The sequence below is a fragment of the Gopherus evgoodei genome, chromosome 15 (genome assembly GCF_007399415.2).
Source record: "Gopherus evgoodei ecotype Sinaloan lineage chromosome 15, rGopEvg1_v1.p, whole genome shotgun sequence".
Taxonomy (NCBI): domain Eukaryota; kingdom Metazoa; phylum Chordata; order Testudines; family Testudinidae; genus Gopherus; species Gopherus evgoodei.
Genome location: NC_044336.1, coordinates 27,514,714 through 27,541,305, shown reverse-complemented (window position 1 = coordinate 27,541,305; position 26,592 = coordinate 27,514,714). Strand labels below are relative to the sequence as shown.

The following is a 26,592-nucleotide window of genomic DNA, read 5'->3' as shown; positions in this document are numbered from 1 at the left end:
TCAGCACCAGAGTTACGATTAACTTTAATTCTGTTTTCATTATTCCTTAAACCAATAGATTCTGTTCTGTTTGGTACAGCGACAGCATGTTACATCTGGAATAGCCAAGTGCTAATTATAATTAGCAAAACGTGAAGTCTGTCATCAGCTGAATGGAATTTCTCCTTTCCTTCCCTTTTAGGCTGTGATGCAGACTTTGAAACGCTTAAATAGAGCTGCTGATCTTGATGTACTTCACTGTTTCCCTCTGTCAGCTACGGTCCTCTGATCTGCCATCACACTGTCTTTTACATAAAACATAAAATAAATAAAGGGAAGCATCACTCAAGAACTTAATTTAGTGAAACTGCTGTATAAGATGGCTTTTGTCGTCTTGGAATAGAGTGCTTTTGTTAGCTTTTTTGTAATATCAGAAATAAGCAATATTTTGAAGCATGGTTTGAAAATCATTTTGATTATCTGATATCTTGGATTTCACCCACCCTTTTCAATGCCTTTCATCATCCCTTTCTTCATTATTTAGTGTGTCCCTTTCTTAATTAGGGTATGGAAATTCTAAGACCTCTAGCTTGGTTTCGTCCTAGAGTCTTGCTGGCCTTTTTCTTTTCTAGAAGTCTGGGCAGAACTGTTCATTGGTAAATTTTGTGTGGAGTACAAAACCTATACACAGGCAGTGCTGCTGATGTTAAGGAAATGGGTAGAATCTAAATGATCATTGCAGCTGAAATTTAATTTCTAATGCATATCCCATGGCTCTTCCCTCCCTGGCTGGGTTGCATGGGAATCTCAAACCATGTAATATAAAGTAATTCTTTTTGATGACATCTTTATACTTGAGCAAACTGGGGCAAAAATCATAACTTTGAACTTGCTTGGTTTTGTGGGCATAAACCTTTAACAGTGCAGAGGTCTGTCAGTAGCTTCATTTAGTAGGTTTGGCTGGCAAAGAGGAAAAATGGTGGCCGTCAAGCAGCTAATGCTCTGCTATTTTACAGTATAACTTAGTACAGTACAAGTTACATACTACAATAATAGGTGCTACAGAAAATCCTAAGTGCATATTGGATAACTTAGAACTGAAGCCTACTCTCTATGTCTGTACTCTTAGGTACAAAAAAATTAAATTTTCCCCTGTGAATTTCAGGGCAAGCATCTCACAGGTGCTAGTTTGGTGTTTGTCTCTCACCTGGCAGCGGTGTGTAGATTGGCTTTGGATAGAGCTGTATGCTAAGATAATATGCTTGGCTCCTTATCTTGTGTCCTTTACCAGGTAAACTGTACCTCTCACCCCTCCTTGTCTTTCTGAGCACATCTCCGCACAGATCTCTAGCCATCACCTATCTTGGGATAGAATCATGTGATTTTCCCACTCTGACTGATCTGTAGTTCCCTATGATCAACTATGACTATCTTTTGGAAGAACTGGCTTTTCATTTCCATTCGAGAGTAATGACAATGGTAGCCAGTAACTAAACAGGCAAAGCAAAAGTATAATTTATTTAGACCAAAAGCATTTAAGAGAAAACAGATTTTATAAAATAAATAAAAATAAACCAATTTATATGCATACTTGCCAGCTACTAAGGCTTCCCTTCCCTTTCATCTTATTTGAGGAAAAGTCCAATTACTAGAGACTTGCTATTTTTCAGCCTGTCTCCCTTCATAGTGCTGACAATTGACCTTTGTAAGCAGCTTTTCAAGAAGGGCTCTTGAGAAGGGTTTTTAACTTTTGAAACAGAAAAGCTTCAAAAACAGACTCCAACTAGAAGCTGCTGAACTTGAATTAATATGCAAACTAGATACCATTAACTTAGGTTTGAACAGAGACTGGCAATGGCTCGGTCATTACACTAAGGGTATGGCTACACTTGAAACTTCAAAGCGCTAAGTGTGTGTGTGGTCGCAGCGCCAGCGCTGGGAGAGAGCTCTCCCAGCGCTGCACGTAAACCACATCCTCTACGGGTGTAGCTTGCAGCGCTGGGAGTGCGGCACTGATTACACTGAGGCTTCACAGCGCTGTATCTTGCAGCGCTCAGGGGGATGTTTTTTCAAACCCCTGAGGGCGAAAGTTGCAGCGCTGTAAAGCGCCAGTGTAGCCAAGCCCTAATTGAATCTATATCCCCATATTAAAGTATCCTCACACCTTTGTGTCAACTGTCCGAAATGGGCCATCTTGATTATCTCTTCAAAAGTTTTTCTCCCCTGCTGATAATAGCTTCTCTTAATTAATTAGCCTCTTACAGCTGGTATGGGTACTTCTACCTTTTCATGTTGTCTGTATGTATAAATATCTTCTTACTGTATGTTCCATTTTATGCATCCGATGAAGTGGGCTGTAGCCCACCAAAGCTTATGCTCAAATAAATTTGTTAGTCTCTAAGGTACCACAAGTACTCCTGTTCTTTTTGCTGATACAGACTAACACGGCTGCTACTCTGAAACCTTTTTAACTTAGTGGTTTTTTGATCTCTAGGCTCCTAGCCTGGCAAAACAAGATAGGCATCTTCAGTGGAGACCGGATATAGGATTCTCTAAGCTAATAGTTCTTATCTGGGGAACTGTTGTGTTGCCTTCCTGTTTGTTCTTCCAACAGCCCCAATTAATTAACACAATATAGGCGTATAATAAGCATTCCATTGCCTCAATATACAATAACTTCTCATCCTAAGGGCACATACTGTGTTCATAAAATAAAAGTTAGATTATTATATAGCAATTCCACATCCACCACAGCTAGGACAAATAATTAACTAAATTTCTTAATCTGAATAGGCAGGTCACTTGTGCTGGGAAGTGTTATATTCTGTGTGTTTAGTAACTTGTGCTAGTAAAGTTGTATCTTGGAATCACCCTGTGTGGCTTATTTTCTTAAATCATACAGCTGGTGTTTTTTTTAAAGCCAGTTGTGTCATCTTTTCTTTGCATGATAATATTGATTTCTGGGGAAGGATGTATTACTGTGTACAGTGGGGTCAGATTATTTTTAACTGATCAATAACCCAATTTTAAACTTTTCTTGAGACACTGGAGATGCCCAAGGGAATCTGTACTTAAATACATGGCAATAGTTATGTAGATATTTGTGGATGATACTCTGTTTCAAGGTATGGATGAGTATAGCCTCTGGGGAGGAACATGACAAAAGTTCTTCCTGATAAACTGTCAACAGTATCACTTCCTGGTTTAAAAACCAGAAGACAAAGTTTTTGGGACTGACACATACTTACCATTAGCTGGCAGTTTCAGATGGAACTAGGGACTCAATGAAGAGACTGCGCTACCATCTCACCCCTCTAGGTCAGGGCTGATTCACATGGTGGAAGGATTGCATTGCTGTTATTGGCATTGTACCTGTTCTATAGATGAACAGAAGGCTTCAGGCTCCAGTCTGTCAGTCCAGTACCTTTGTGTCAGTGCACAATTCATTATAAAGGAAGAGATGAAATCTTAACCTTTAAAAGAATGTTTTTTGAGGATTGTTTAGACAGGCAACATAAACTCTTTCCTCAAAGTCTTGAATTTCTGAAACCAGCCTGAGGGATGCATTCAAACTCATACCTACTAGTAGTCTAGTCTTGGAAAGCTTTCAAACATGGTTAAAATGAATTTATTCCTGTTCCACACCGAGGGAAAACCTGCAGTAGTTTGAACTCTTTTTGTAAAATCTGTTTTCTTAACATTATCTTTTTGGTAGGACAGTTGTAAGCATTCCTGCCTTCCTACCACAACCACATCTTATTTTTCAAGGAATAATGCCAACAAAGACACTGAGGGTATGTCTACATCTACAATTTTGCAGCGCTGGTTGTTACAGCTGTATTAGTACAGCTGTATAGGGCCAGCATTGCAGAGTGGCCACACTTACAGCAACCAGCGCTGCAAGTGGTGTTAGATGTGGCCACACTGCAGTGCTGTTGGGCGGCTTCAAGGGGGGTTCGGGGAACGCGAGAGCAAACCGCGGGAAAGCAGGTCTCCTTCCCCGGTTTGCTCCAGTGTTCCCCGAACCCCTGTGCAAGCAGGTCTCCTTCCCCGCGGTTTGCTCTCGCGTTCCCCGAACCCCCTCCGTGCAAGCAGGTCTCCTTCCCCGCGGTTTGCTCTCGCGTTCCCCGAACCCCCCTGCAAACCGCGGGGAAGGAGGCCTGCTTGCACGGAGGGGGTTCGGGGAACGCGAGAGCACACCGCGGGGAAGGAGACCTGCTTGCACGGAGGGGGTTCGGGGAATGCGAGAGCAAACCGCGGGGAAGGAGACCTGCTTGCACGGGGGTTCGGGGAACACTGGAGCAAACCGGGGAAGGAGACCTGCTTCCCCGCGGTTTGCTCTCGTGTTCCCCGAACCCCCCTGCAAACCGCGGGGAAGGAGACCCGCTTGCGGGGGGATTCGGAGAACACCGGAGCAAACCGTGGGGAAGGAGACCTGCTTGATTACCAGAGAGGCTTCCTCAGGTATGCTGGGATACCTGCTTATTCCACGGAGGTCAAGAAAAACGCTGGTAAGTGTCTACACTTGATTACCAGCGCTGGATCACCAGCGCTGGATCCTCTACACCCGAGACAAAACGGGAGTACGGCCAGCGCTGCAAACAGGGAGTTGCAGCGCTGGTGATGCCCTGCAGATGTGTACACCTCCTAAGTTGCAGCGCTGTAACCCCCTCACCAGCGCTGCAACTTTGTGATGTAGACAAGCCCTGAGAAGTGTCAGTGTAGCTTCCAATTGTATTGCATCTCATTCTCTTATCTTTTAGCACTGACCTGAAATATCTGAGTTCTTTTGGAATCACCTTGTGGATAAGTGCTTTTGCATTATCCTGTCACATTTCTGCTGCTTCAGCATTTCTCAACTCATTCCACCCTTGGACTTTCAAAAATAAATTGTTGACTTCTTTCCAAAACCCTGGTTGTGTACGTTCCCCCTCTTCACCCTAAGCCTTCTTTCATGGTGCATTTACTCCCTCTATGTCTGGACTAGGCCATTTCTTAGCTTTTCTGGTTGAGTGAGAATCACTTCAGAGAATACTTTTTACTTGTTCACTGTTTGATCTCTTTAGCATCTCTTGCTCGTTAGATGTGATGGATTTACTTAAATTTGAAAGTATGGGCTTCTCTCATGTTTAGTTATTCAGGAATGCCCCCATGTTTGGACACTCTCTTATTCTGAAAAAGTGTGTTTTCTTCTGGTTTAGTTTGGATTAAAGTAAACTGGAATAAATGGCCTCACATGGAGTTATTTAGGAATAGCTATTATGTTTTAAATTCAAACTCTGCCTTAATCTGAATTAAATTGTAGACAAGCCCTTATCAATAATCATGCGCTGTGTTAATGTATACCAGTAATTTAATTCAAATGTTAAATGCATATATCATCCTTAATGTTTGTATAGGAGGCCGCTCTATTTTGAAGTACTGGATTTTTACATTAGTCCAAATAAATATAAATGTGGAACATTTTGTAAACATGGTTTTGGTAAGGAATGTTACATGGTTCCTCAAACTGAGCACACTGTATAAAGAAAAATGTAGCTGCTTTACTTCATTTGCTTAGATTTGCTAGTGTTTTGGCAGTCACTAGTAACAAATGAGACTGCAGTTTAATTTTTGTTATTAAAATCTGAAAGAACAGACTCCTTGCCACACCAAAACAAATCCACTCATCTGGAGTAGTATATTGGCTATGTTTTGTTCACTTAAATCCCACTTACTGGCCACTTGGAGTGAAAACAGTTTTGAAAGAGGTGACAATAAATAAAATTTTAACTTCCAAAATAGTGGAATGTTTCTGAATTTAGTTGTGTGAAATTGTTTTGCTTCCCCAGGTTAGAGTTTGCTAACACAAGACATGAAAACTAAAGCATTAGTAAATGTTTTAGCAATTAAACCCTCTATTTTATGGATGCTTTTCTTTCATTAAAAGCTTTCTATTAATTCGCCCTTGAGTTCTGCCAGTGATACCAGCCTTGATTATCCTTCCACCTGTTTCCTCAGCAAACATCTTCGTGCTGTTTTTCCAAGTCGCACCTATTCCTTGAGTGCCCTCTGTGCTCTGCTCTGCTAAGCCACCACTCTTTGGGTGCTATCAAATAATAAACAATGTGAGTGTAGTCCAAGGAATAGCTCCTTGAAGACCATCACAGCCACTGCACTGAATATGATGCTGAGCAGAAGTACGAAGGAGTGCAGAGCCATCAGACTATGAATATTCTCTTATGGGTATATTACCTTGTGATTTCCCTTCTGCATCCAGATTCCCTGCCCTTATAGTTAGTTGTGTGTCAATTGAATCCCAGGTATGATCAAATTGGTTAGGTTAGCGTCTGTCAGCAGGCCCTGATGCATGCACCTACAGCTCAGAGAGAACATCTATGTGAAGGTCCCTTGGCATTTGCACACCATCATGGTCTGAAACTACCAATGGCGGCTTTACCTTTTATTGAGTTTCGAACCTATACTAATTTCATTGTAAAGGACTTGTTCCCCGTACAAATATATAAACAATCTGTAGATGTTTTATCTGTTTCTCAAATTCAGGTAGCAGCTTTAGGCTTTCTTTCAATAATTAGATTATTGATCCCTTTTAACTATATAGTATTAAATAAGCTGCACGTGCCTGGGTAGGGTCTGGTGTTTAATACCTTTTTCCATTTAGACATATGTCCATATCTGACCCAAGGCACAACACACCCACTAGAGGGCATATATCAAGACCACACGATATCACTCTGTATACAGAAGAGGCTACCTCTAGAATAGTAGAGTTGTTTGCAGATCAGCAGGGCCGTCCTTAGGCATAGACCACATAGGCAGCTGCGTAGGGCACCTGAAAATTTGGGGCACCACTGGGTCTTAGTGTCCACCCTCTTCTTTTCCTGTCCCTGTTCTGACCCTTCCTGCAGGCTCTAGCCTGGCCTTCCTTGGGAGGGAATCTAGTAGTTAAAAGTGAAAAAACCTCCAGCCTGCCAGACCTATTAGCACAACACTGAAACTGTTAAAGAGACATTCAAGGGGTAATAAAGCCATTTAACAGGCATTTGCCAACGCCAAGGTATATACTGACAGGTTTCAGAGTGGTAGTCCTGTTAGTCTGTATCAGCAAAAACAAGGACGAGTCCTTGTGTCACCTCAAAGACTAACAAATTATTTGGGCATAAGCTTTTGTGGACTAGAACCCATTTCATCAGATGTCCACGAAAGCTTATGCCCAAACAAATTTTTATACTGTCAGTTTCTGATGTTACTGACACAAACAGTTGTGCATTAATGTAATATTTACACAGAACATGTCAGTCTACAGGACCTTTGTTTAAAATTTGCTTTAAAAATATTTCATTAGTGAGCTGGTGAAGATTATAAAATCACATTTCTAAAAAATGCTTGCATAGAGTTTTAGATGCACAATCATCTTTAGCCTTAAATGCGTGGATCTTCAGACATACAGTTTTTTAAATAAATCCTTCAAAAGACCTCCCTTATCTAAAATACACATTTTAATTACTATAGTTTAAAAAAAAAGTGCTTCCAGGTCTTCCTGTGTCCTTTCTGTCCATCCCTTCACCACCTCTCCCCCCACTCCTCACTGAAGAGAGTCCTTAAAGGGACAACAGTCCTTCCCTTCCAGATAGCTTGACAAAGAGTTTCCCTTTCTTTACTTTAGACTATCCGACGAACTAGTTTTAAAAGGAACCCTCCAGCAAAATCAATACCTTAGTAAGACAAAATCCTAGTTATACCTAAAATCTTTGAAAACATATTTTTTTAAGTTGTTGAAATTTCATAACCATGTCTCTTGTTATGGAGATCACACAAAGTAAATTACTGTTCCCTTTTTCTAAAAGCAATGAACATTGTTATGAACACACTAAACCTCTCTGATTAATTTAAAAGAATGTCTTTGTTTCAGTGAGTTAAATATGTAGTAATCTGGAATGCTGGCTTAAGATTTGAGTACATTTAAAATATAAATTCATCTTAGAAACACTGATTGAGAAAATGTAAAACAGAGAAGAGCTGCATCATGTATTCCATTATATGTAATGTTGTATTCAGCAGGACAGCTGACTCACCCTTACTATGAAGTTTTTGCAAATAAATCTCTGACAAACTTCAGGGCATATCAAAAAACCTGTGACTGACATTTTTTATTCCCAAATTTTAGTGCTTTTAATTAAGTACTTTCTTCATGTCCATTCTGCATGAGGGAGAGGGCATGGAAGTCTCTGCAGGGAACTGTGACTCTCCGCCACCACGAGGCAGGACAGGCATCTCATTATCCTTTGCTGTCAAGTCCCTCCTCCCCCTCCCCCACCAGGCTGTGAGCTTGGGCTTCCATCCGGCATAGGGGCACCAGTTTAATAATACTGCGTAGGGCCCCATAAATCCTAAGGACGGCCCTGCAGATCAGGATTATATTCCAGTACTGTTGCTGTGGAGATACATTCTGACCAGTAAGGCATTGTTACTGCATGCATGCCCTGTAACCCTGGATGCGTTTGTGCTGTGCAGTTTTTGCTCAGAGCCCTGACACCAGCAGCTTGTTCACAGCAGAAGAGCCTCACCCTGGCTTCCATCAACCTGATTACTCCTTGTGGGGTGCATCAACCACCTTTCCAGTCCCAAGTCTCCCCAAAACCGCCTCTCTGGCAGTGTCTAGTCCCTTTCACTGAGCACTCACAGAAGTTAAGCTCGCTGCCTCCAAAGAGAGAGGGTACACATCAGCCTGTTAGGTTTGCTGAAGACTCATGCTTACTCCAATATAACAGCTCTGAAATGGTTTGTAGAAAACTAAGAATATATTTATTAACAAATAACCATAGATTTGAGTGATTTCAAACACTGAGGAGATGCATGAGGATTATAAACGAAACAAAAATAACATGCTTTCTAGGGTCTAAAACTCAATTCTAGCAACAGATCGCTCTGCCTAACATAGTTTCTTCCTCGCACCAACATGTTAGTATTCTCCAGCATGGCTCGCTGCTCCAGCCATAACCCTATCCTCACAGAATCAAAGAGTTGGTTTCTTTGTTCCCTCAGGAGATGGATACCCTAAAGTATTTCAGCAGGTCATTATATCCTCAAAGTTTGTCTTTGTTTTCAAAGTCAGGAAGCCCTTCTGGGGCTCAGCTTTCTGTGTCCACCAAGGAGTGGACAGCATATTAATTTTTGCAGTCTCATGTGATTTTGCAATGCAGATGATCTTTCTGTGATCTCTGATGCAAGTGAATAGTGCATTGTTCTTGGCCACACCTGGCTTGATTTGTGATTGGGCTGAAGAGGTGTTGGCCATTCGCCTCTGGAAAAAAACTGTTTTGTCTCCTTGGTCTGTTTATATACTTCAAAGCATATCAGGCCATAGGGAGTGGGGGGTCGATCTAAGTTACGCTTATAATTAAACTATACGGTCCTTTCTTCGTGTTCTGGATGCAGGTAGCTATGTCCTCTTTGGTCTGAAGTGAATGAGGCATCCAATAGTTCAATTAAAAGCACCATCAGGAATCTTTATAATTACATAGACAGACATATACCTCCAACTATAATCTGCTTTACTAATATCTCATGTTGTCTTGTTCTGAAGATTTGAAGAACAGGGATATTTATAGCATTAACAATTCCTTGTTTAACAACCTTGTCTTCCTCCCCTTTTGCAGTTCAAGTTCACTGTTATTAATCTCTTTCTAGGCCTCTGTGTTGCACTCTTCCCCGCCATAGTGGAGCTCATGCACTTTCTGTGCTCGTACAATACGTGCAATGTTTTGGGGGTGTCGAGGGTTCTTCTCCTGCAGTGCATGGCTTGTGTTCTCAAACACGGAAAACCCAACACCTCCCTACTCCTGGTCAGCTTGCTTTGATCTTGGTTGGTCCCACAGCTGAACTGTCCTGGCCTGCCACAATGAAAATATGTCAAAGGGATCATATATCGTGACTGCTTCTCCCTGGCACTGCTCACCAAAAATGCCTCATGCACCCTCTGCCAGCCATCTGACACTCCCTAGGCTGGGAAACACTGCCTTAAGAAACAGATTTACAGCCTTCATTATAGTTTAACCAAATTCTACTTTTTTGTGTTTTTGCAAATTTTCTTACATTTTACAAAGGTGGAGATCCAAGCTACATGAGGATTGAGCTTGCTCTACCCCCAGGTAGTTTCCCCAGCTGCTTTCTTCCCTCTGTCTGTTCAGATTGAAACCATGGGGAGTTAAGATCTCTGCAGCTTAATAATAGTTGAGGAAATTGCTTCTAATAATTAAATTTCCCTATGGTCTCCCCTAAAGTATCCAAAAGCACCAGGCCTCCTTAATACCAACATATTAATACAATGTGAAGTTTCTAGGGTAAGCCATTTTGGGATTGTTAGAAATAATCACCATTGCAAAATAACTTCCCACTTGGAGACTGCATAGACACAATAAATCAGTATATCAGGATCACATAGGGTTCCCAGTAATAGAAGATGAATGGTTTTATGTGTTGTTATTCTGCCTACAATAATAATGCAAAATTAAAGTAATGTAAAGTAACAAAGGCCGAATAAAGGCCAAGCTATTTATTTACAGCTGCTGTCTTCTCTACTCTTCACCCGAACTATATCCAGGTGTTGCAGCTCTTACTGTGTGCTTCTCTGTTTAGGGCTGGGATGTGAAATGGCATGGCTTCTCTGCCCTTCCTCAGTCCCTCTGGTATGTAGCCACACACACTTCTGGTTTAACTCAGGCCTGGTCTACACTATGCGTTTAAACCGATTTTAGTAGCATTAAACCGATTTAACCCTGCACCAGTCCAGATATAAAGGGCTCTTAAAACTGGTTTCTGTACTCCTCCCCGACGAGAGGAGTAGTGCTGAAATCGGTATTGCCATGTCGGATTAGGGTTAGTGTGGCTGCAAATCGACGGTATTGGCCTCCGGGCAGTATCCCACAGTACATCACTGTGACCGTTCTGGAAAGCAATCTGAACTCAGATGCACTGGCCAGGTAGACAGGAAAAGCCCCATGAACTTTTGAATTTCATTTCCTGTTTGCCCAGCGTGGAGCTCTGATCAGCACGGGTGGCAATGCCGACCCAAATCCAAAAAGAGCTCCAGCATGGACCGTACGGGAGATACTGGATCTGATCGCTGTATGAGGAGACAAATCTGTTCTATCAGAGCTCCGTTACAGAAGACGAAATGCCAAAGCATTTGAAAAAAACCTCCAGGCTGTGATACAGAGTCCACAGCACAATGCTGTGTGACAAGCGTAATGGAAAGCCAAAGAATCAAATGGACGCTCATGGAGGAAGGAAGGGGGTACTGAGGACTCCAGCTATCCCACAGTCCCCGCAGTCTCCGAAAAGTATTTGCATTCTTGGCTGAGCTCCCAGTGCCCGTAGGGTCAAACACATTATCCGGGTTCAGGATATATCTCAATTCCCCTCCCCCACCGTGAAAGAAAGGAAAAAATCGTTTCTTGACTTCTTTTCAATGTCAGCGTATGTCTACTGCATGCTGCTGGTAGACGCGGTGCTGTGGCACTGAACAGCAGCATCCTCTCCCCTCCCCTCCCTGGTGGCAGACGGTACAGTGCAGAAGGACTGGTAGCCGTCCTTGTCATCATCCCGTGAGTGCTCTTGGCTGGCCTCAGGTGAGGTTGGCCGGGGGTGCCTAGGTAAAAATAAGAGTGACTCCCAGTTATTCCTTGCAGATGGTACAGAATGGCTGGTAACCATCCTTGTCATAGCAACTCAGGGCTGAGCTCCATCAGCCCCCGCACCCTTCATGTCTAAAGAAAAGATTCTGTGCTGCCTGGACTATCATAGCAGCGGGATGCTGGGCTCCTCTCCCCTCCACCGTTTAATGTCCTGCCTGGACTATCATAGCAGCTGGAGGCTGCCTCCCTCATTTTATCTCACTGAAAAGTCAGTGTTTCTTATTCCTGCATTCTTTATTACTTCATCACACAAATGGGGGGTCACTGCAACGGTAGCCCGGGAGGGTTGGGGGAGGAGGGAAGCAATGGATGGGGTTGTTGCAGGGGCACCCGCTAGAATGGCATGCAGCTCATCATTTCTGCGGGATCTTACACGGAGCGGCTGTGCTCTCTGGTACACAGGTTCTCTAGTACACTTGCCCCATATTCTAGGCAGGACTGACTCTATTTTTAGATAAAACATAAAGGAGGGAAGTCCTGGGAAGTCATTCCCATTTTTGTCTTTGCACCCCTGGCTGACCTCAGCGAAGGTCAACCAGGAGCACCCATGACAGCAGCAGACGGTACAGAATGACTGATAACCGTCATCTCATCACCAATTTACAGTGGCACAGCAGACGGTACAGAACGACTGGTAACCGTCTCTTCATTTGCCTTTGCAAGGTAGCATGCTGCTGTGTAGCGCAGCAGTACTGCCTCTGTCAGCGGCATCCAGTACACATACGGTGACAGTGACAAAAGGCAAAACGGGCTCCATGGTTGCCATGCTATGGCATCTGCCAGGGCAATCCAGGAAAAAAGGGTTCAAAATGATTGTCTGCTGTTGCTTTCACGGAGGAAGAAATGAATGACGACATTTACCCAGAATCACCTGCGACACTGTTTTTGCACCATCATGCATTGGGATCTCAACCCAGAATTTCAATGGGCAGGGGAGACTGCAGGAACTATGGGATAGCTACAGGATAGCTACCCACAGTGCAACGCTTCAGAAGTCAACGTTAGCCTCGGTACATGGATGCGCACCGCCGAATTATTGTGCTTTGTGTGGCCATGTGCACTCGACTTTATACAATCTGTTTTACAAAACCGGTTTATGTAAAATCGGAATAATCCTGTAGTGCAGATGTACCCTTAGTGGAGCTGTTCTTGGAACCAGAATTCCGGTTTTAAGCTGCAGGGAAATGGGTGATCAAGGCTTTAATCATGCAACTTCGTGACTGATTCTGTTCCCTCTCCCCCTTAAATTTCTCCTTTTGGAGGTTTACTTTTTCCTGATGAAAAAGCAGAGGAGTGCCCTGGTCTCTCTCATATCACACATTGTGCCAGTGACTGCCATCCAAGGATGGGAACCTTGGCCAAGCTCTGAGCCCTTTCTTGCCCTAGTGGCCTATTAATAGCATTAGCAGCCCAAAACAACTCCTTCCCTTAAACTGTCACCTTCAGAACGCTCTCCTATTTAACTACACTAGGCTCCCTAAGCTCAGCATCTGGCAGGGTTGACCCATCTGGGGAACGAAACACAGATAAACATCTTATCTCCTAGGTGGCAGCCACAATAGTTTGTCGCACAACCACTGAGCTGCTGCAGTTCTCACCACTCTGAGCATAACACAATGATTCATGGCAAAGGGGCTGCTTTAACTCTGAATTTCCTGACTACACTTGGTTTATGCTTTGACTCTATTAAAAGTTTTAAAAAATGTAATTAGGCAAATGATTTCAAAGCAGAGCATTCATTCAAGTGCAAAAAATCCACAGATCTGCAGGATTGCTCTGTGCAGCCAATAAATATTTCGACAGTTCCCAGTAGGGTAAAAGTTGAGGAATCCAGTGAATTGTTTTTTCCTCTCTAGTGAAACTCATCTTTGTGAGGTTGGTGTTTCACCTGTAGATGTTTTATTTATCCTTTGAAAGAATGAAATCCCTCATGAAATGTATAGAATAACAGAGGAAAGGCAGTAATGCTTGTGCGCCATCATTACCTCATTTGCTGTGGTTGCAGCACCTCTACCACCAATGCCGTGCCTTTATCTAAGGCTTATTAAATTACTGGCTGTGCTGTTACCCACTGAAGGCCTTTGCCAGGTGTTGTCCCTGACCCGCTCATCGTATTAGTTGTCGTTTGGCTTAATCATCATTTGGTATGCTGAAAGGGAAATCTACACAAACACAAAACCAGACTTACTGATCTAGCATAGGAAGCTTGAGAGGAAATGACACTAAAATATTGTAGATCCAAAAGTCAATGCCAAGCCCTGAATATGTAACACCACAGCATTGCAGTTTTCTTGAGGCGAGAAGTATTTGTATGTGATCTGTGTGATTTTGATGTCTGAAACATAGTCTCTACAGATGTGATCTCTTAGAGATTGATTTTTCATGACAATGGTAAAGCCGCTAAATCAATAACTTCCTGTTACTGCCCTTTCTTATCAAGGCTGAACCTAAATGTTAAGTTGTGTACATAAAACAGAGAATATAACCTCCCTCCGTACCCCTCCGTACCACCCCCAAATTGAAAACCTATTGATAACATCAGTCTGAGAACATCTCTCTTCCCCTTCTCCATTCCTCTCCTTTGCAGACAAGGTTTCTACAAGACTGTTAATTAAGGAATCCTGTTCCTGAAATTACTTTGTGTGAGGCTTGGGATTCAAATGTTTATAATAAATGTTGTCCAATAACTATATGCATTGGATTGTAGGGATCCATAGGACAAGAAAATCATGTTATTGCCAATATATGTGGCAGGTGGATCAAAGTGTATGCATCTTCCTTTTGCCTTTCTTACCTTGATTGTTTTAAAATAAACCAGCACTGTTGCAGAGGCTATTATAGGCAACATCTGGTGTCCTCACATTTGTAGACCCCTTTCAGTCTGGGTCTTAATGGCATGGCATGGAGATGATGCTAGTCTTATCAGGAGATTGATTAATGGTGAAAGAGAGTGTCCATAAGTATTCTTTCAAGTCTCTCCTTTGTCTTTGACACTTTGGTCATGAGGTGATCTTGATGCATCTGGAGACCCTGACCTGCTAGTTTTAATTGTGTTGCTTGCTAAGCCTGAACTTGTTGATCTCCAGGACCTGTCGCAAAGCCTGTTTGCTCAAGACTGTGTGTCTGGTTGGGGGTACCTAGGGTTATTTAGAGGGTGTTTAAAATATTTTATTAGCATTGGCAAATTACATTGTCAGTTACATTAATGACAGATTTCAGAGTAGCAGCCGTGTTAGTCTGTATCAGCAAAAAGAACAGGAGTACTTGTGGCACCTTAGAGACTAAGACATTTATTTGAGCATAAGCTTTTGTGGGCTACAGCTCACTTCACTGGATGCATAGAATGGAACATACAGTAAGAAGATATTTATACATACAGAGAACATGAAATCACATTAATGTGTATTATGTAATGAAATACATTTTGAAATAGTGTGTGCACTGTCCTGGAGCATGATAATAGTTGCATTGTATGAATCAAAAGTTTACTAAAATTATAACCAATAAAGCTGTCACCCTAACTTTCTCAGCCCTGTTAGCACTGTCCTTCTCTCTAAAGCTTCCAAGGTTGTGTACGTTTTATATGTTTAAAGCCATTCACTTTGCGGGTGACTGACTCTCTATTTCTTGTTTTGACTGGCAGTACAGCCTCTATGACTGAAGGGTAGTGGCAGATAATATGTTTGCATTTGTAAATTATTTATGCTGTAGGGAAAGTGGCCTCTGATTTCTCAGATAGGATGGGAGCTCCATATTTTGAACTCTGGAAGGCTGGTTATGAATGTCTTTGTGGTTTGTCATGAGGACAGGCACTCTGTCATTTACTGGAAGAAAAGGATGACTGATGTGCCTGTGAACTGTATATAAGATAAAGTATAGATGCTTAAGACTCTATTTAAGCATATTTTAAAATTGTAAATATTTAAATATTCAAGCTTTTATGTAAAATTTCCTAAATATGTCAATAACTAACATTTTTCAAGTTAGTTGCTAAAAGTTTACAAATACATAACATTAGCTTAGACACCACATACCTATATCAACCAGGCACCGTATTAATTTTTGGAACGCTGGCAATTTTTTCTAAACAATTTTTCCTTTCCAGATGTAATTTCAGGGATCTTCCTCACAGGGCAACTGGTAGCATCATCAATCAAACTAAGACTGTAAAAATGTGCTCCATGGTCTGTTTTTCTTTTTGTGAAATTGTTTCTAGCCCACTTGGTTTTTGAGATAGACTTGAATATGTGAAACTAGTAAAACACTGTAATGTTTTCTTCCTGAGTCTGCAAACAGCCTGAAACAAGTATGAAATGCTCCCTTTCAATGCAGCAACTTGGAAACCCAAAGATGCTTTATTAAATCTCTGTTTAACTCTTTTGCTGTTACGCATGCTATAAAAAACATCCCGCTAATGCATTTAGTTTATAGTCTAAAACTGCTTTCCATGCCTTCTTCAGTGCCAGAAGCTAGAACTGCCACCACCCTAGCAGCCAAAACTTCAGCTTTCCCCTAACAACGTCTTCAGTGCAGATTGAACACTAACAGTTGTGTAGGTGGTGGGTAACATTAAAATTTAAAGTTCACATAATAATGAGTGTAATCAATTGATGATATTCCTAATCATGCTGACCAGTAGTCTCATTGTTTCCTTGCACGACCCCATCAGTGAGGCTCCATCTATGCTCTTGTCTTTATACTTGGATTGTAAAGTCTTTGGGGGCAGGGATTGTTATTTAGTGCTAGGTGCTGTACATACATAGAACAATGGGGTCCTGGTCCATGACTGGGGCTCCTTGGCATTAGGATAACACAAATAATAATAATTAATAAAATAGTCTACCGTAATTAATGTATTATTCAGTTTCTCATTTAGTTCATTGAAAAATCAAGTTTTTAATTTAAATTAAGTTACTTGGGAATTTCCAGACTGCTATATGGGAGTGCCACAGAGTTAAAGAACCTTGCTGCAGAAATTAGGTATAGCTTAATTTGTGGAGAATGCAAGACCGTACTTAAAACTCTGAAAGGATCTTCACCTGTTACACAACTTCAGATGTGTCTGCTATCCTGAGCTGTAGCATATGAAATACAGAATTCTAGACTGAATAGTTGATTTTTAGGTAACTACTTGGTGTGGCGAGAGGAATGATTTTCAATTTCTGCTTTAAAATGTGGTGGTAATGTTTAGAATCTGTTGAGGTTTTGGAACTTGGTCTCCTGCATTTCAGTTTGCTTTGAAATGGAATCTTAAGCTAATCAGTTAGAGTAAATAAGACCTGATCATAGATGGTGATGTACAGTTCTCAGTGTGAGTGTGGATATTATAATGTGGTAATATTGCATAAATAAGCAAAGTTTGTAGCTGTGATTGCATAAATAGAATCATCAAAAGACTGTCCAGATCAGGACTCCCCAAGGTTATTGCTCTTGAATCATTAAGGTGATCGAAAATCATATTCACACGGTAAAGCCAACAGACATCACTTTCAGCAATTTCATACTTCATCAGTGCCTTTCCGCTTGGCATTTTGACAGCTCTAAGGCTAAATTGTGGCATCAGCCAGGAACGACAGATATAGCTGGATAGCATTTGCAAAGGAATGGAAATCCAGATTGTCCTGTCTGATAGCTGTGACAGGTATGCCAGTGCCCAATAACAGTAATAGAAAATTATTATTACCTCTTGTTAACAACTAGTGTAAGATAAGAGAGGCCAGCATGGTCTTCATGTGCTGTAACAATCAGTGGCCCAATAACTTAAAAAAATAATTAGTGACACTTTATTTTAAAAATAATATAAGCTACTATATGAGTAGTGGGTACTGACCTAAAGCCTCATAGAAACTTTTCAGATAATTGCTTTTGGCACGAAGGAAGAAAATAATAACAGAGGAAAATGCAGCATAGAGAGGGATGAAAAACACCTGTGCAGAGACAAACTAACTCTAAAGATCTGGAAGAGATGAGAAGGAAATAGGTTTAAAAGCTAAAAGAAAGACATTAAAAACAAAACCATGAGTTTAAAAAAAGGTACGCCTTCCCAGTCAGAAGTTGAGGTAGAATTCTAGGATCAATGAACGCTCCTCGACAGCAGGTTAATTAGTATGTCAGCATTGTTCGAAGATTTAATGCACTCTCCCAATACCTGAAAGAAACGACTGTCCAAGGTTAGTGCATTGTGATGCATTTCAGTCCACTTAATCTTAAAACCAAAGGTATTATGATTTTATATACCAATGCCCTTGGCAAATCTTTTTGAGAAGAGGGTAATGGCTGTGAATTTGTAAGCTGCAAATTTGTAGGCTATAAAGTTGATACAGTTGTGAAGCAAGTGCGCTGGGCCGACTGTGGGAACAAAGATGTGTGCTGCTTTGTTTCTCAGAGCTGTGAAAACTGAAATGTAAATAGTTCAGTGCAAAACAAAATAGTATAATGAATGAGTAGTTGTGGCTTTTGATTAGCAGTGTGGACCTGTAGCCCGATATGTCTAATGTCTTTAGCATTATATGTAGAGCTGAATCAAGAGACCTTGATGGGGGAAGCATGAGAGAGATCATCCTACTTCCAATAGATTCATCAATGAGTCTGCCTACTTTAGAAGGTAGCCTGTAGGAAGTTTTAAAGCCCGTGACTTGAGCTCTCCAGTATCTCATTGAAACTGAGTTCATACAGACTTTTCTGCAAGTTCTTACTGTGCCCACAACACCTCAGTAATATGCCAGTGATGTCTGTCTTTCCACTAATAACAAAGCCACTTGTGCCACCATTGTACTTGCATATGGTGTTCATGTACAACTTTGTATTTAACAGCTAAGTGACCAACGGCATAGGAGTCCGCATATAATGTTATCTGATAAAATATGACCACGTACGGGGGTGGCTCCAGGCACCAGCATGCCAAGCGCGTGCCTGGGGCGGCAAGCCACAGAGGGCACTCTCCCGGTCGCCGCGAGAGCGGCAGGCAGGTTGCCTTCAGTGGCATGCCTGCAGAGAGTCCTCTGGTCCCGTGGCTTCGGCGGACCTCCCGCAGGCATGCTGCCGAATCTGTGGGACCAGGGACCTCCTGCAGGCAAGCTTCTGAAGGCAGCCTGCCTGCAGTGCTTGGGGTGGCAAAATATCTAGAGTCTCCTCTGACCATGTAGATCATTGTTGCTACCAGTGTTATATAATTGCAACAAATCTTGTACAAAATATGTCGAGTAAGGTATCTACAGAAAGGTTATGATTTGCTGAATATAATTATGCTATTTGTATGCTTGTATCATTTTTGTATCTGAAGTTATGAATATTAACTATGTACTAGTATTTCAAATGTAATACCCACATGCTATTCAGTCTGCACTTCTTGAAGAGACTATTCAAGTTAAATGGCTCGTCAATGAACACTTAATTCACAATGGGCCATGGAAGACACCTATCTACACTTAATGGACTTTCCTGTGATGGCTTCTGCTATGACTAAGCAGAATCATGCATGGACATGTGACTTGCCCATGTGACTCCAAATACCATCTTGTTACCTATAATTTTCCTCAGTGAGAACAATGGGTTTCCCTTCACTTGGCAGAAGCTGTAAAAGGCCCTGGAAACATCTCCATTTTGCCTTTTTCCTGCTCAAACCTCTGGACTATGAACTTATATTAATGGGAGCATTCTAACCAATGCTCCCATTTAGAAGCAACCAGAGACTTAACAAGCCAGCAGTTTATTCCATCACTGCTACAAGACTGATCCAAGAACTTTGCAAGTGTTTTATGTGTTTGATTCCTTTAACCAATTTTAACTCTCACCTTTCTTTCTTTCTTTTTATAAATAAACCTTTAGATTTTAGATACTAAAGGAGTGGCAACAGCGTGATTATTGGGTAAGATCCAAGTTATATATTGACCTGGGTATGTGGCTGGTCCTTTGGGATCAGAAGAACCCCTTTGTTTGATAAAATTAATTTTAAATAACCACTCATCATTAAGTCTAGAGTCTGGGTGTTGAATCCCGGACTGAAATAGGTAAGGAGATTGCATTTCTGACTTCTTGTGAGCCAGTGTGTTGAAACGGAAGTTTACTTTTGTTGCTGGTTTGGTATATCTGATGGGAGAATAACCACCAGTTTTGGGGTGTATCTGCCCTACTTCTCAGCAGTTTGTCCTGAATTTGGTATTCTCAGTTGTGACCCATTGAGGCATGGTGACACTGCATCCTGAGGAAAATGATCTTTCAGTTCCCACCCAAGGATAACCTGTTGTCAGCAATCTCTAAGTGTTTATAGAGCTCCTTTCACTGGAGTTTTTATAGAAGATTTACACAGTTTTGTTTATGAAATTAACTGTTCCATGTAAACTGCAGCTTCTGTCACCCATTCAAAATTTGCTGTTTCTAATCTAATGGTTTGGAAAGGAGATAACATCCATCATGCAGAGTACAGTTATGTCTTCTAGGCTACAGAACTGTTGGTTGTGCTCTCCTTTTAATGTGTTTTGTTGCAGAGGGGTACTCTTTATTTTCTTTTATTTACATAGAAATGAACATGCACTATGAAGTATTTCAGTTTTACAGGATGGGCTTGAACAGAGAACACTTCAATCTCAGCCCTTCCATCATTCCCTAAATGGAGTTTTGTTCAGAGTTTAAAATATTCCTTCATGGAGAACAGAATAAAAGTGCAAGCAATAAATGCATGATTTCATAGAAAGATAGGGATGCCTGTGTCTTAAGAAACAAAGCAATCAAAATGCAGGAGAGCGTTTGTTGGAAAGGAGACTTTAAGCTGCAGTTCCGTTAGATGAGTGATATGTATTTTTGGTCTGGATTCCTGTATCCTTATTTACTGCTTGTACAAGATTTGAGCTGTCACCAATACCGGACAACAGCTGTGTGCTGTATTTTAGAGAATTCACTTTGGCAATCTAATATCTGGTAAAATAACTAAGAGTAAAAAAAATCTAATGTTTTCATATTCTTCTTTGCACTCCAGCCCCCCATTCTCTGCCCTCTACAGACTTTGCAGCAGCAGTTCTGGAAAGAGAAACGGGTGCAATTATCATCTTATTATGAATGTTAACTCCCGCACACTACCACCTCTTATTTTGCCACCCCTTCCCTCCCTCAGTGAAATAGTAAAAAGCTGGACTTTCCTTGTGGTTGTTTGTTTTCCTGATTCTCCTCCTCATCACTGAAAAAGATCTTAAAGGTTTATCAAAAACACAAAACAAATGACTGGTTATTTTTCTCATCACGGGTAAAACTAATAGATATTGGCTTGTTGTAATGTGCATCAGAATAAGTTGAATAGACTGATGGCTAAAAGTCCTTGGCTGACAGGTAGGCGTTTATCTGCTCATTTACAGGCTCTGCTCCCCCTCCCGCCCCCTCCTCTTGCAGCCCTATGTTTATAAATGTGTAAATGATATGTTTGTCTCAGATCTGTTGATCTGCAGGCTTTTGTTTTAAAGTATGCATTCACCTTCATGAATTGTGAGCTGTATTTAATATTTATGCTAAAGGGACGTGAGGTGTATTTCAATGAGTAAGTTCTCAAAAAAAAAAAGTGGGAATTGAAAAATTGCTCACTACTTGAGGGCTGTGATTATAGTGTCTTGTAAAGGTGCCAACAGGCAGAATATGATTTAAGATGCACATTTTGCAAATCAGCACCTTCATAATAATACTGTAAGTGGGGAGAGAGAAGGAATAAGAAAGGAGCCAGTGCTGAGGCTAATGTCTTCCCTTCCCTTTGCCTAGTGAGGAAACTCCTAAGGAACATCTGAGTGTGACAGAACAAGGCCTCTGTGCCTTAGCCTCCTTCTTGTGACTGCTGCTGGAATGCTGCACACTCAGGATTGTGCCTTAGAAGGCTGAAACCAGGCACTACACGCTTTCTTTTTGCTTATTGGCTTGAAATGCTGAGTGTTAATTGAGAAACATTAAAACCAAGTTATCACAGTTCTGTTTAGCTGTCTGTTGTGTTCATTAAAGGTACAAAAAATGTAAAATGTTGTACGGGGAGTGGTTATGGAAATCCTTTAATATATAAAAATGATTTAATTGTCTTCGTAGCTTGCAAAACTGTACTTAAGGTGCACAGTCGAAGGTAAAAAATGTTTTGTATCTATTCAAGATTGTCCTATTCTTATATGCAGTTCTTGTCTGCTGTAATATAGCAGCTTTAGTTCTTGAGGCCATTGTGATTCCGGATTTCTAGTCCCTTGGGTACGTCTGTTCTGCGTGTTTGGGAGAGACAGAGACTCTGACTATCCAAAGGGGAATTAAAAGGCCTTTTCTTATCACCAGGCTTTGGCTCAATAATATACCTTAAGTTTGACAAGCAAGCCAGTTTCCACATGGAGGATTCGCTAAACATGTTTGCTTAGATTTCATGGCCCTTGACACACAAGCATTGGAATCTGCATGGCTTTATACAGTGGATGCATGTTTTTATGGTGGGTGGCTTTGTTAAAGTCATGGTTACTTCTAGTTCCCTCATCAAGTCGTTGAGTAAGAATGGTCTTGTAGCATTGATTTTTACTGAAGTTATAATCCAATATGGGCTGAAATGCTTTGGGATTTTCATGTTTGTAATGTTGTGTTACAATGTAACATTGTGTTAGGACTGAGCTGTAGTTGAGATGTAGCATCCAAGGTTGTAACAGGATCACCCAGAAGGAAAGTGAAAGCTGCTGCTCCTTTAGATGTCTTTGGTTCCCATTTAACATTACTGCATGAACATCAGGTTGCAGGTATCCAGGTGGGGTTTTAGGTGCATGGTTTCTGTTGAAATGTGTTTGTCAGAAAAGATGTACTCTGTGGTGCAATCTGCTCAGTGTTCTGAGTTGGGGGTGTCAGACTATGACATATAATTTAATATAAAAATCTTGAATAATTTTAATAATAAAGTCCTTAGCATATATGGCACATTCAGTAATCCTGAAGTGCACGGACTCTGGAGTAACTTGATAGCTGATGTTAATAGCTAAAAGTTAGGTAGCCAGCTCCGTCAAACACTCCAGTCTTATAGTAGATTAGAAGTTTGTGACATGACATAGTTCAAAAAGTTTGTCTGAGTTATTGGTGAATATCGTTAACTGGTGCTTGCTGATAGTGCAGACATTAGTTTATTTTCCCATAATTCATCAGGCTTATTTAACCTATTTTGGCATGTCCTGGCCACTAGCTGACCTTTAAAGTGACTATATCTTAATTTAGCATTCTTCTAGCATAGTCCTTCATATGTGCAAAGGAGGAGAGAGCTCATTTTGAGACTCAGTAGCATTTCTAACCTTGCAGAACTGTTTATGTTAATAAGCTGTGGTGATGGAGAAACCTACATAGTTTAAAGTGACGCTATTACTGAAATTGTATATAGCTTCATTATATTTAGACTGAACTATTGCCACAATCCAGCTATTTTTCTGACCTTTATCGGGAGGCATATTTTTTTTCTGGCAAAAGCTTTCATATCTTAAACACCTTCTTTACATTCTCATCTGTCTACACAGTTACTATAGTATTGTACTTGGCCCTTAGCCTGCCCTGCGTGCAGTACTTAGCCATTTCCCTCTTCCTTTTATGCAAAATGCCTTTTGGTATGTTGCTACAGATTTTTCAACATGAATGTTGTTGTGTTATATCAGTATGTAGAGACTACATGATGGAATAGTGAAGTATAAAGATTTTATCATGAGTTTTAAGGATATCTGCATTACTGTCTGCATTGCACCCAAGTGGCAATCCTAAGAGCAGTACAACCCTTCAAGAGTAATGGGTGGAGGGAGAGAAGACAGTTTGCTCTCTCCTTTTCCAATATCTGCTGTGCCTCTATGTTCAGTCCTGCTGAAACCTCACTGCAGTTCCCCATTCTTCCTAACCTGGAGCCAGCAGTAGCCATCCAGTTGAGTGTTGTGTTTGGGAGGGAAAAACTCCCTTCTCTTGGCCAGGATTTTTCTGGGTATCAGCACACCTTGCCCCCACTGGGCACCCCTTCACTCCTCCTGCTATCTCTACTCAGTGCCCAGCAAGCCCCTACCCCAAACCAGCTATGGGTTCTTGCTGTGGCCTCAATCCATCAATCCTTTTGTGTCTGCAGAGCATTTTGGTGGGTCCAGCAAGAAATGGCAGGAGGCGTTTAGCTCTGAGGTGAAAAATGATTGAGACCCACTGGTTTAGATGTTACGTTTTTTTTACTGGGGCTATTTTTGTATGTATCCATTAGTAAAGAGAAGTGCCCTTGTACCAAGAGTCCAACTATAACAGAGCTCAGAAAGGAGGGGAAAAAATTAAACATTTAAACAGTCACCTAAAATAGCTATTCTAAACAGATACTTCGGGCCTTTCAAGGTTAGAACCAATATCTAGCCCTGAAAATTGCAGAAATAGCTGACCATAAATGTGTCAGTAGTGCAAGACTGAATATGGTCAATTCTGAGCCTCGGGGGGGGGGGGGGGAATTGTGACTAGGGAAACGAAAACAATGTTGGGGTAGGCTGATTTAAAATCAGTAAATAAAAGCAGCTGTTTGAAGTTGTTGAGGCATTTGGAATGCCAGTAGCAGTCCCTGGGTGAAATGGATCAGAGTTAAGGTGTGCACAGGACAGGTGAAGTGGTCAAACAGCGGAGAGAAGAAAAGTGGCAGAAATGTTTTGTCATTCAGTTGTTTAGTAAGCGTTATATATAATGCATACTGTTTGCTGTATATTGAAGTTTATGCTTCTATGCATCTCAAGTATGCATGTGCACATAATTAACTGTTAACTTATTTTTGGTATCACCAGGCCCGGTACAAGCAGAGCCTTGATCCTACGGTGGACGAAGTTAAGAAACTATGTACATCACTACGTCGAAATGCCAAGGAAGAGAGAGTCCTCTTTCACTACAATGGGCATGGTGTTCCCAGGCCAACAGTAAACGGGGAGATCTGGGTCTTCAACAAGGTGCGTCAGCTAGAAGCGTGGTTAAAAAGGAGCATGCACAGTGAAATCTGTTACTATTTGTAGGAGAGCAGATTAATCTTCAGGAATTAAAATGACTTCATGAATGTTTGATTCCAGAACTGACATTTATTCTCTTTCCTTACCCACTCTCAAAGTTCTTTTGTCAGAAGAGGCGTCTTGTCCCTCTCCCTGAGAAGTGCTAAACACTTGCTCTCCCAGAGCCTTCATTTATGCTTCTCTTAAAATAGTCAGAGGGGACATTACAGAGTAAGTAAAGGTGTCAACTGTATCCAAGTCCCTCTACCTTCTCTGTCAAGTTGCACTCCTAGCTCCTGCCAGATTTGGAGCAAAAGATGTAGCTTTTCTCAGATGCTTGGCTTCCCTGCCTTGTGTCATTGGCTTAGTTGTTAGAGTTTATGTTGAGAGTGCCAGCTAACCCTGAATAACTGTTGTTCATGCTATGGCAGTACAATGCATGAAAGACAATAAAATATTCTCAGTTCCCAGTTTTAAAGTACAGAGTATTATGGTGCAAGTGAGTCTAGTATAGTAGGCAACTCTTGCATTAAGGTCTTTGTCACTTTTACTGAGGACAGCAAGACTGACATGATTGAGTATTTGTACAGCTGCTGGTATCACATATTAATACAGAAACTGCTACTCATAGACTCTAGGACTGGAAGGGACCTCGAGAGGTCATCGAGTCCAGTCCCCTGCCCTCATGGCAGGACCAAATACTGTCTAGACCATCCCTAACAGACATTTATCTAACCTACTCTTAAATATCTCCAGAGATGGAGATTCCACAACTTCCCTAGGCAATTTATTCCAGTGTTTAACTACCCTGACAGTTAGGAACTTTTTCCTAATATCCAACCTAAATCTCCCTTGCTGCAGTTTAAGCCCATTGCTTCTTGTTCTATCATTGGATGCTAAGGTGAACAAGTTTTCTCCCTCCTCCTGATGACACCCTTTTAGATACCTGAAAACTGCTATCAGGTCCCCTCTCAGTCTTCTCTTTTCCAAACTAAACAAACCCAATTCCTTCAGCCTTCCTTTATAGGTCATGTTACATTCTCATACTCTGTTACATACTCTGTTACATTCGGGCTCATAATTCTGGCTAATTAAGTTGAATGTACTTGGCCTCCCTTATAATTGTCGCATATAGCACCTATGAAAGGTAAATGATGGAGAACATAGTTTTATTCCCCTGTTTATTTACTGTCTTGGTACTGTTGCAATAGAGACTTACTATCAGTAGCTGAAAGTTGCAGAGCTGAACTTGCTCCCATTTTTATATAATTTGGTTCTGTTTTAGTTTTTGATTTGTGTTGTGCCAAGAACAACACTGCACCCATCTCACATCTTTTGTTCTTTTGTAGTTGGAAAAGAGTCCAGCGCTGATATGAGAGAATTGGGGCAGGAGGGAAATATAATTTTATTCCAATGCATCTAAATTGGAGACTTGATTAGCATTCAGCCCACCATTTTAAACAACTCATTTGAAAGCTGAATTTGGTGTAAGAACAAATCGCGGTGGCCTTCTTCTTACTTAATGGGCAATAAGTAATAAATAAGATAAATAATGCTAGGCAGAATGTGTTACACATGCAAGAGGAGCAAATTATTGCTCAGTGAAGTTTGTGTTACGCCAAATGCATTTTTAAGAACTGACTATTTGCCAATTTGCTTGCTGTCTCAGCTGGTGTAATCTGATAAGGACTCTACTGGTGATTAGGAGGAGGGGCCCCTTCTGATTTATGGTCCAGTCTAGGAAGAAAGATTTCATCTGCATAAAGGAGGTTGAAATTTAATAGCCTTTTTGCAATATGTTAATAAACGTTGCCTCCCTTTTGGAAGGGAAGGCAGCAAAGTGACTCTTCCCACTCCCTTATTCAAAGGAAGTTTTTGGAAAAATATGATAAAAATAGGGAAAACCAATATTTTTTAGAGACCATTTGTAAGGATGTGAGTTTTGGACCGGGTAG

The 26,592-nt window shown here is 41.2% G+C and overlaps 1 protein-coding gene across 2 annotated transcripts in view; it reads left to right on the top strand.

Annotated features, from left to right (window-relative positions):
- RPTOR (regulatory associated protein of MTOR complex 1) overlaps positions 1–26,592 on the top strand; it is a 288,180-nt gene that overhangs the window by 71,474 nt on the left and 190,114 nt on the right. For both annotated transcript variants that reach the window (XM_030533961.1, XM_030533960.1), the window contains exon 4: positions 24,443–24,601. In XM_030533961.1, the coding sequence (XP_030389821.1) occupies positions 24,443–24,601 (159 nt within the window). The remainder of the gene's footprint in view (positions 1–24,442; positions 24,602–26,592) is intronic.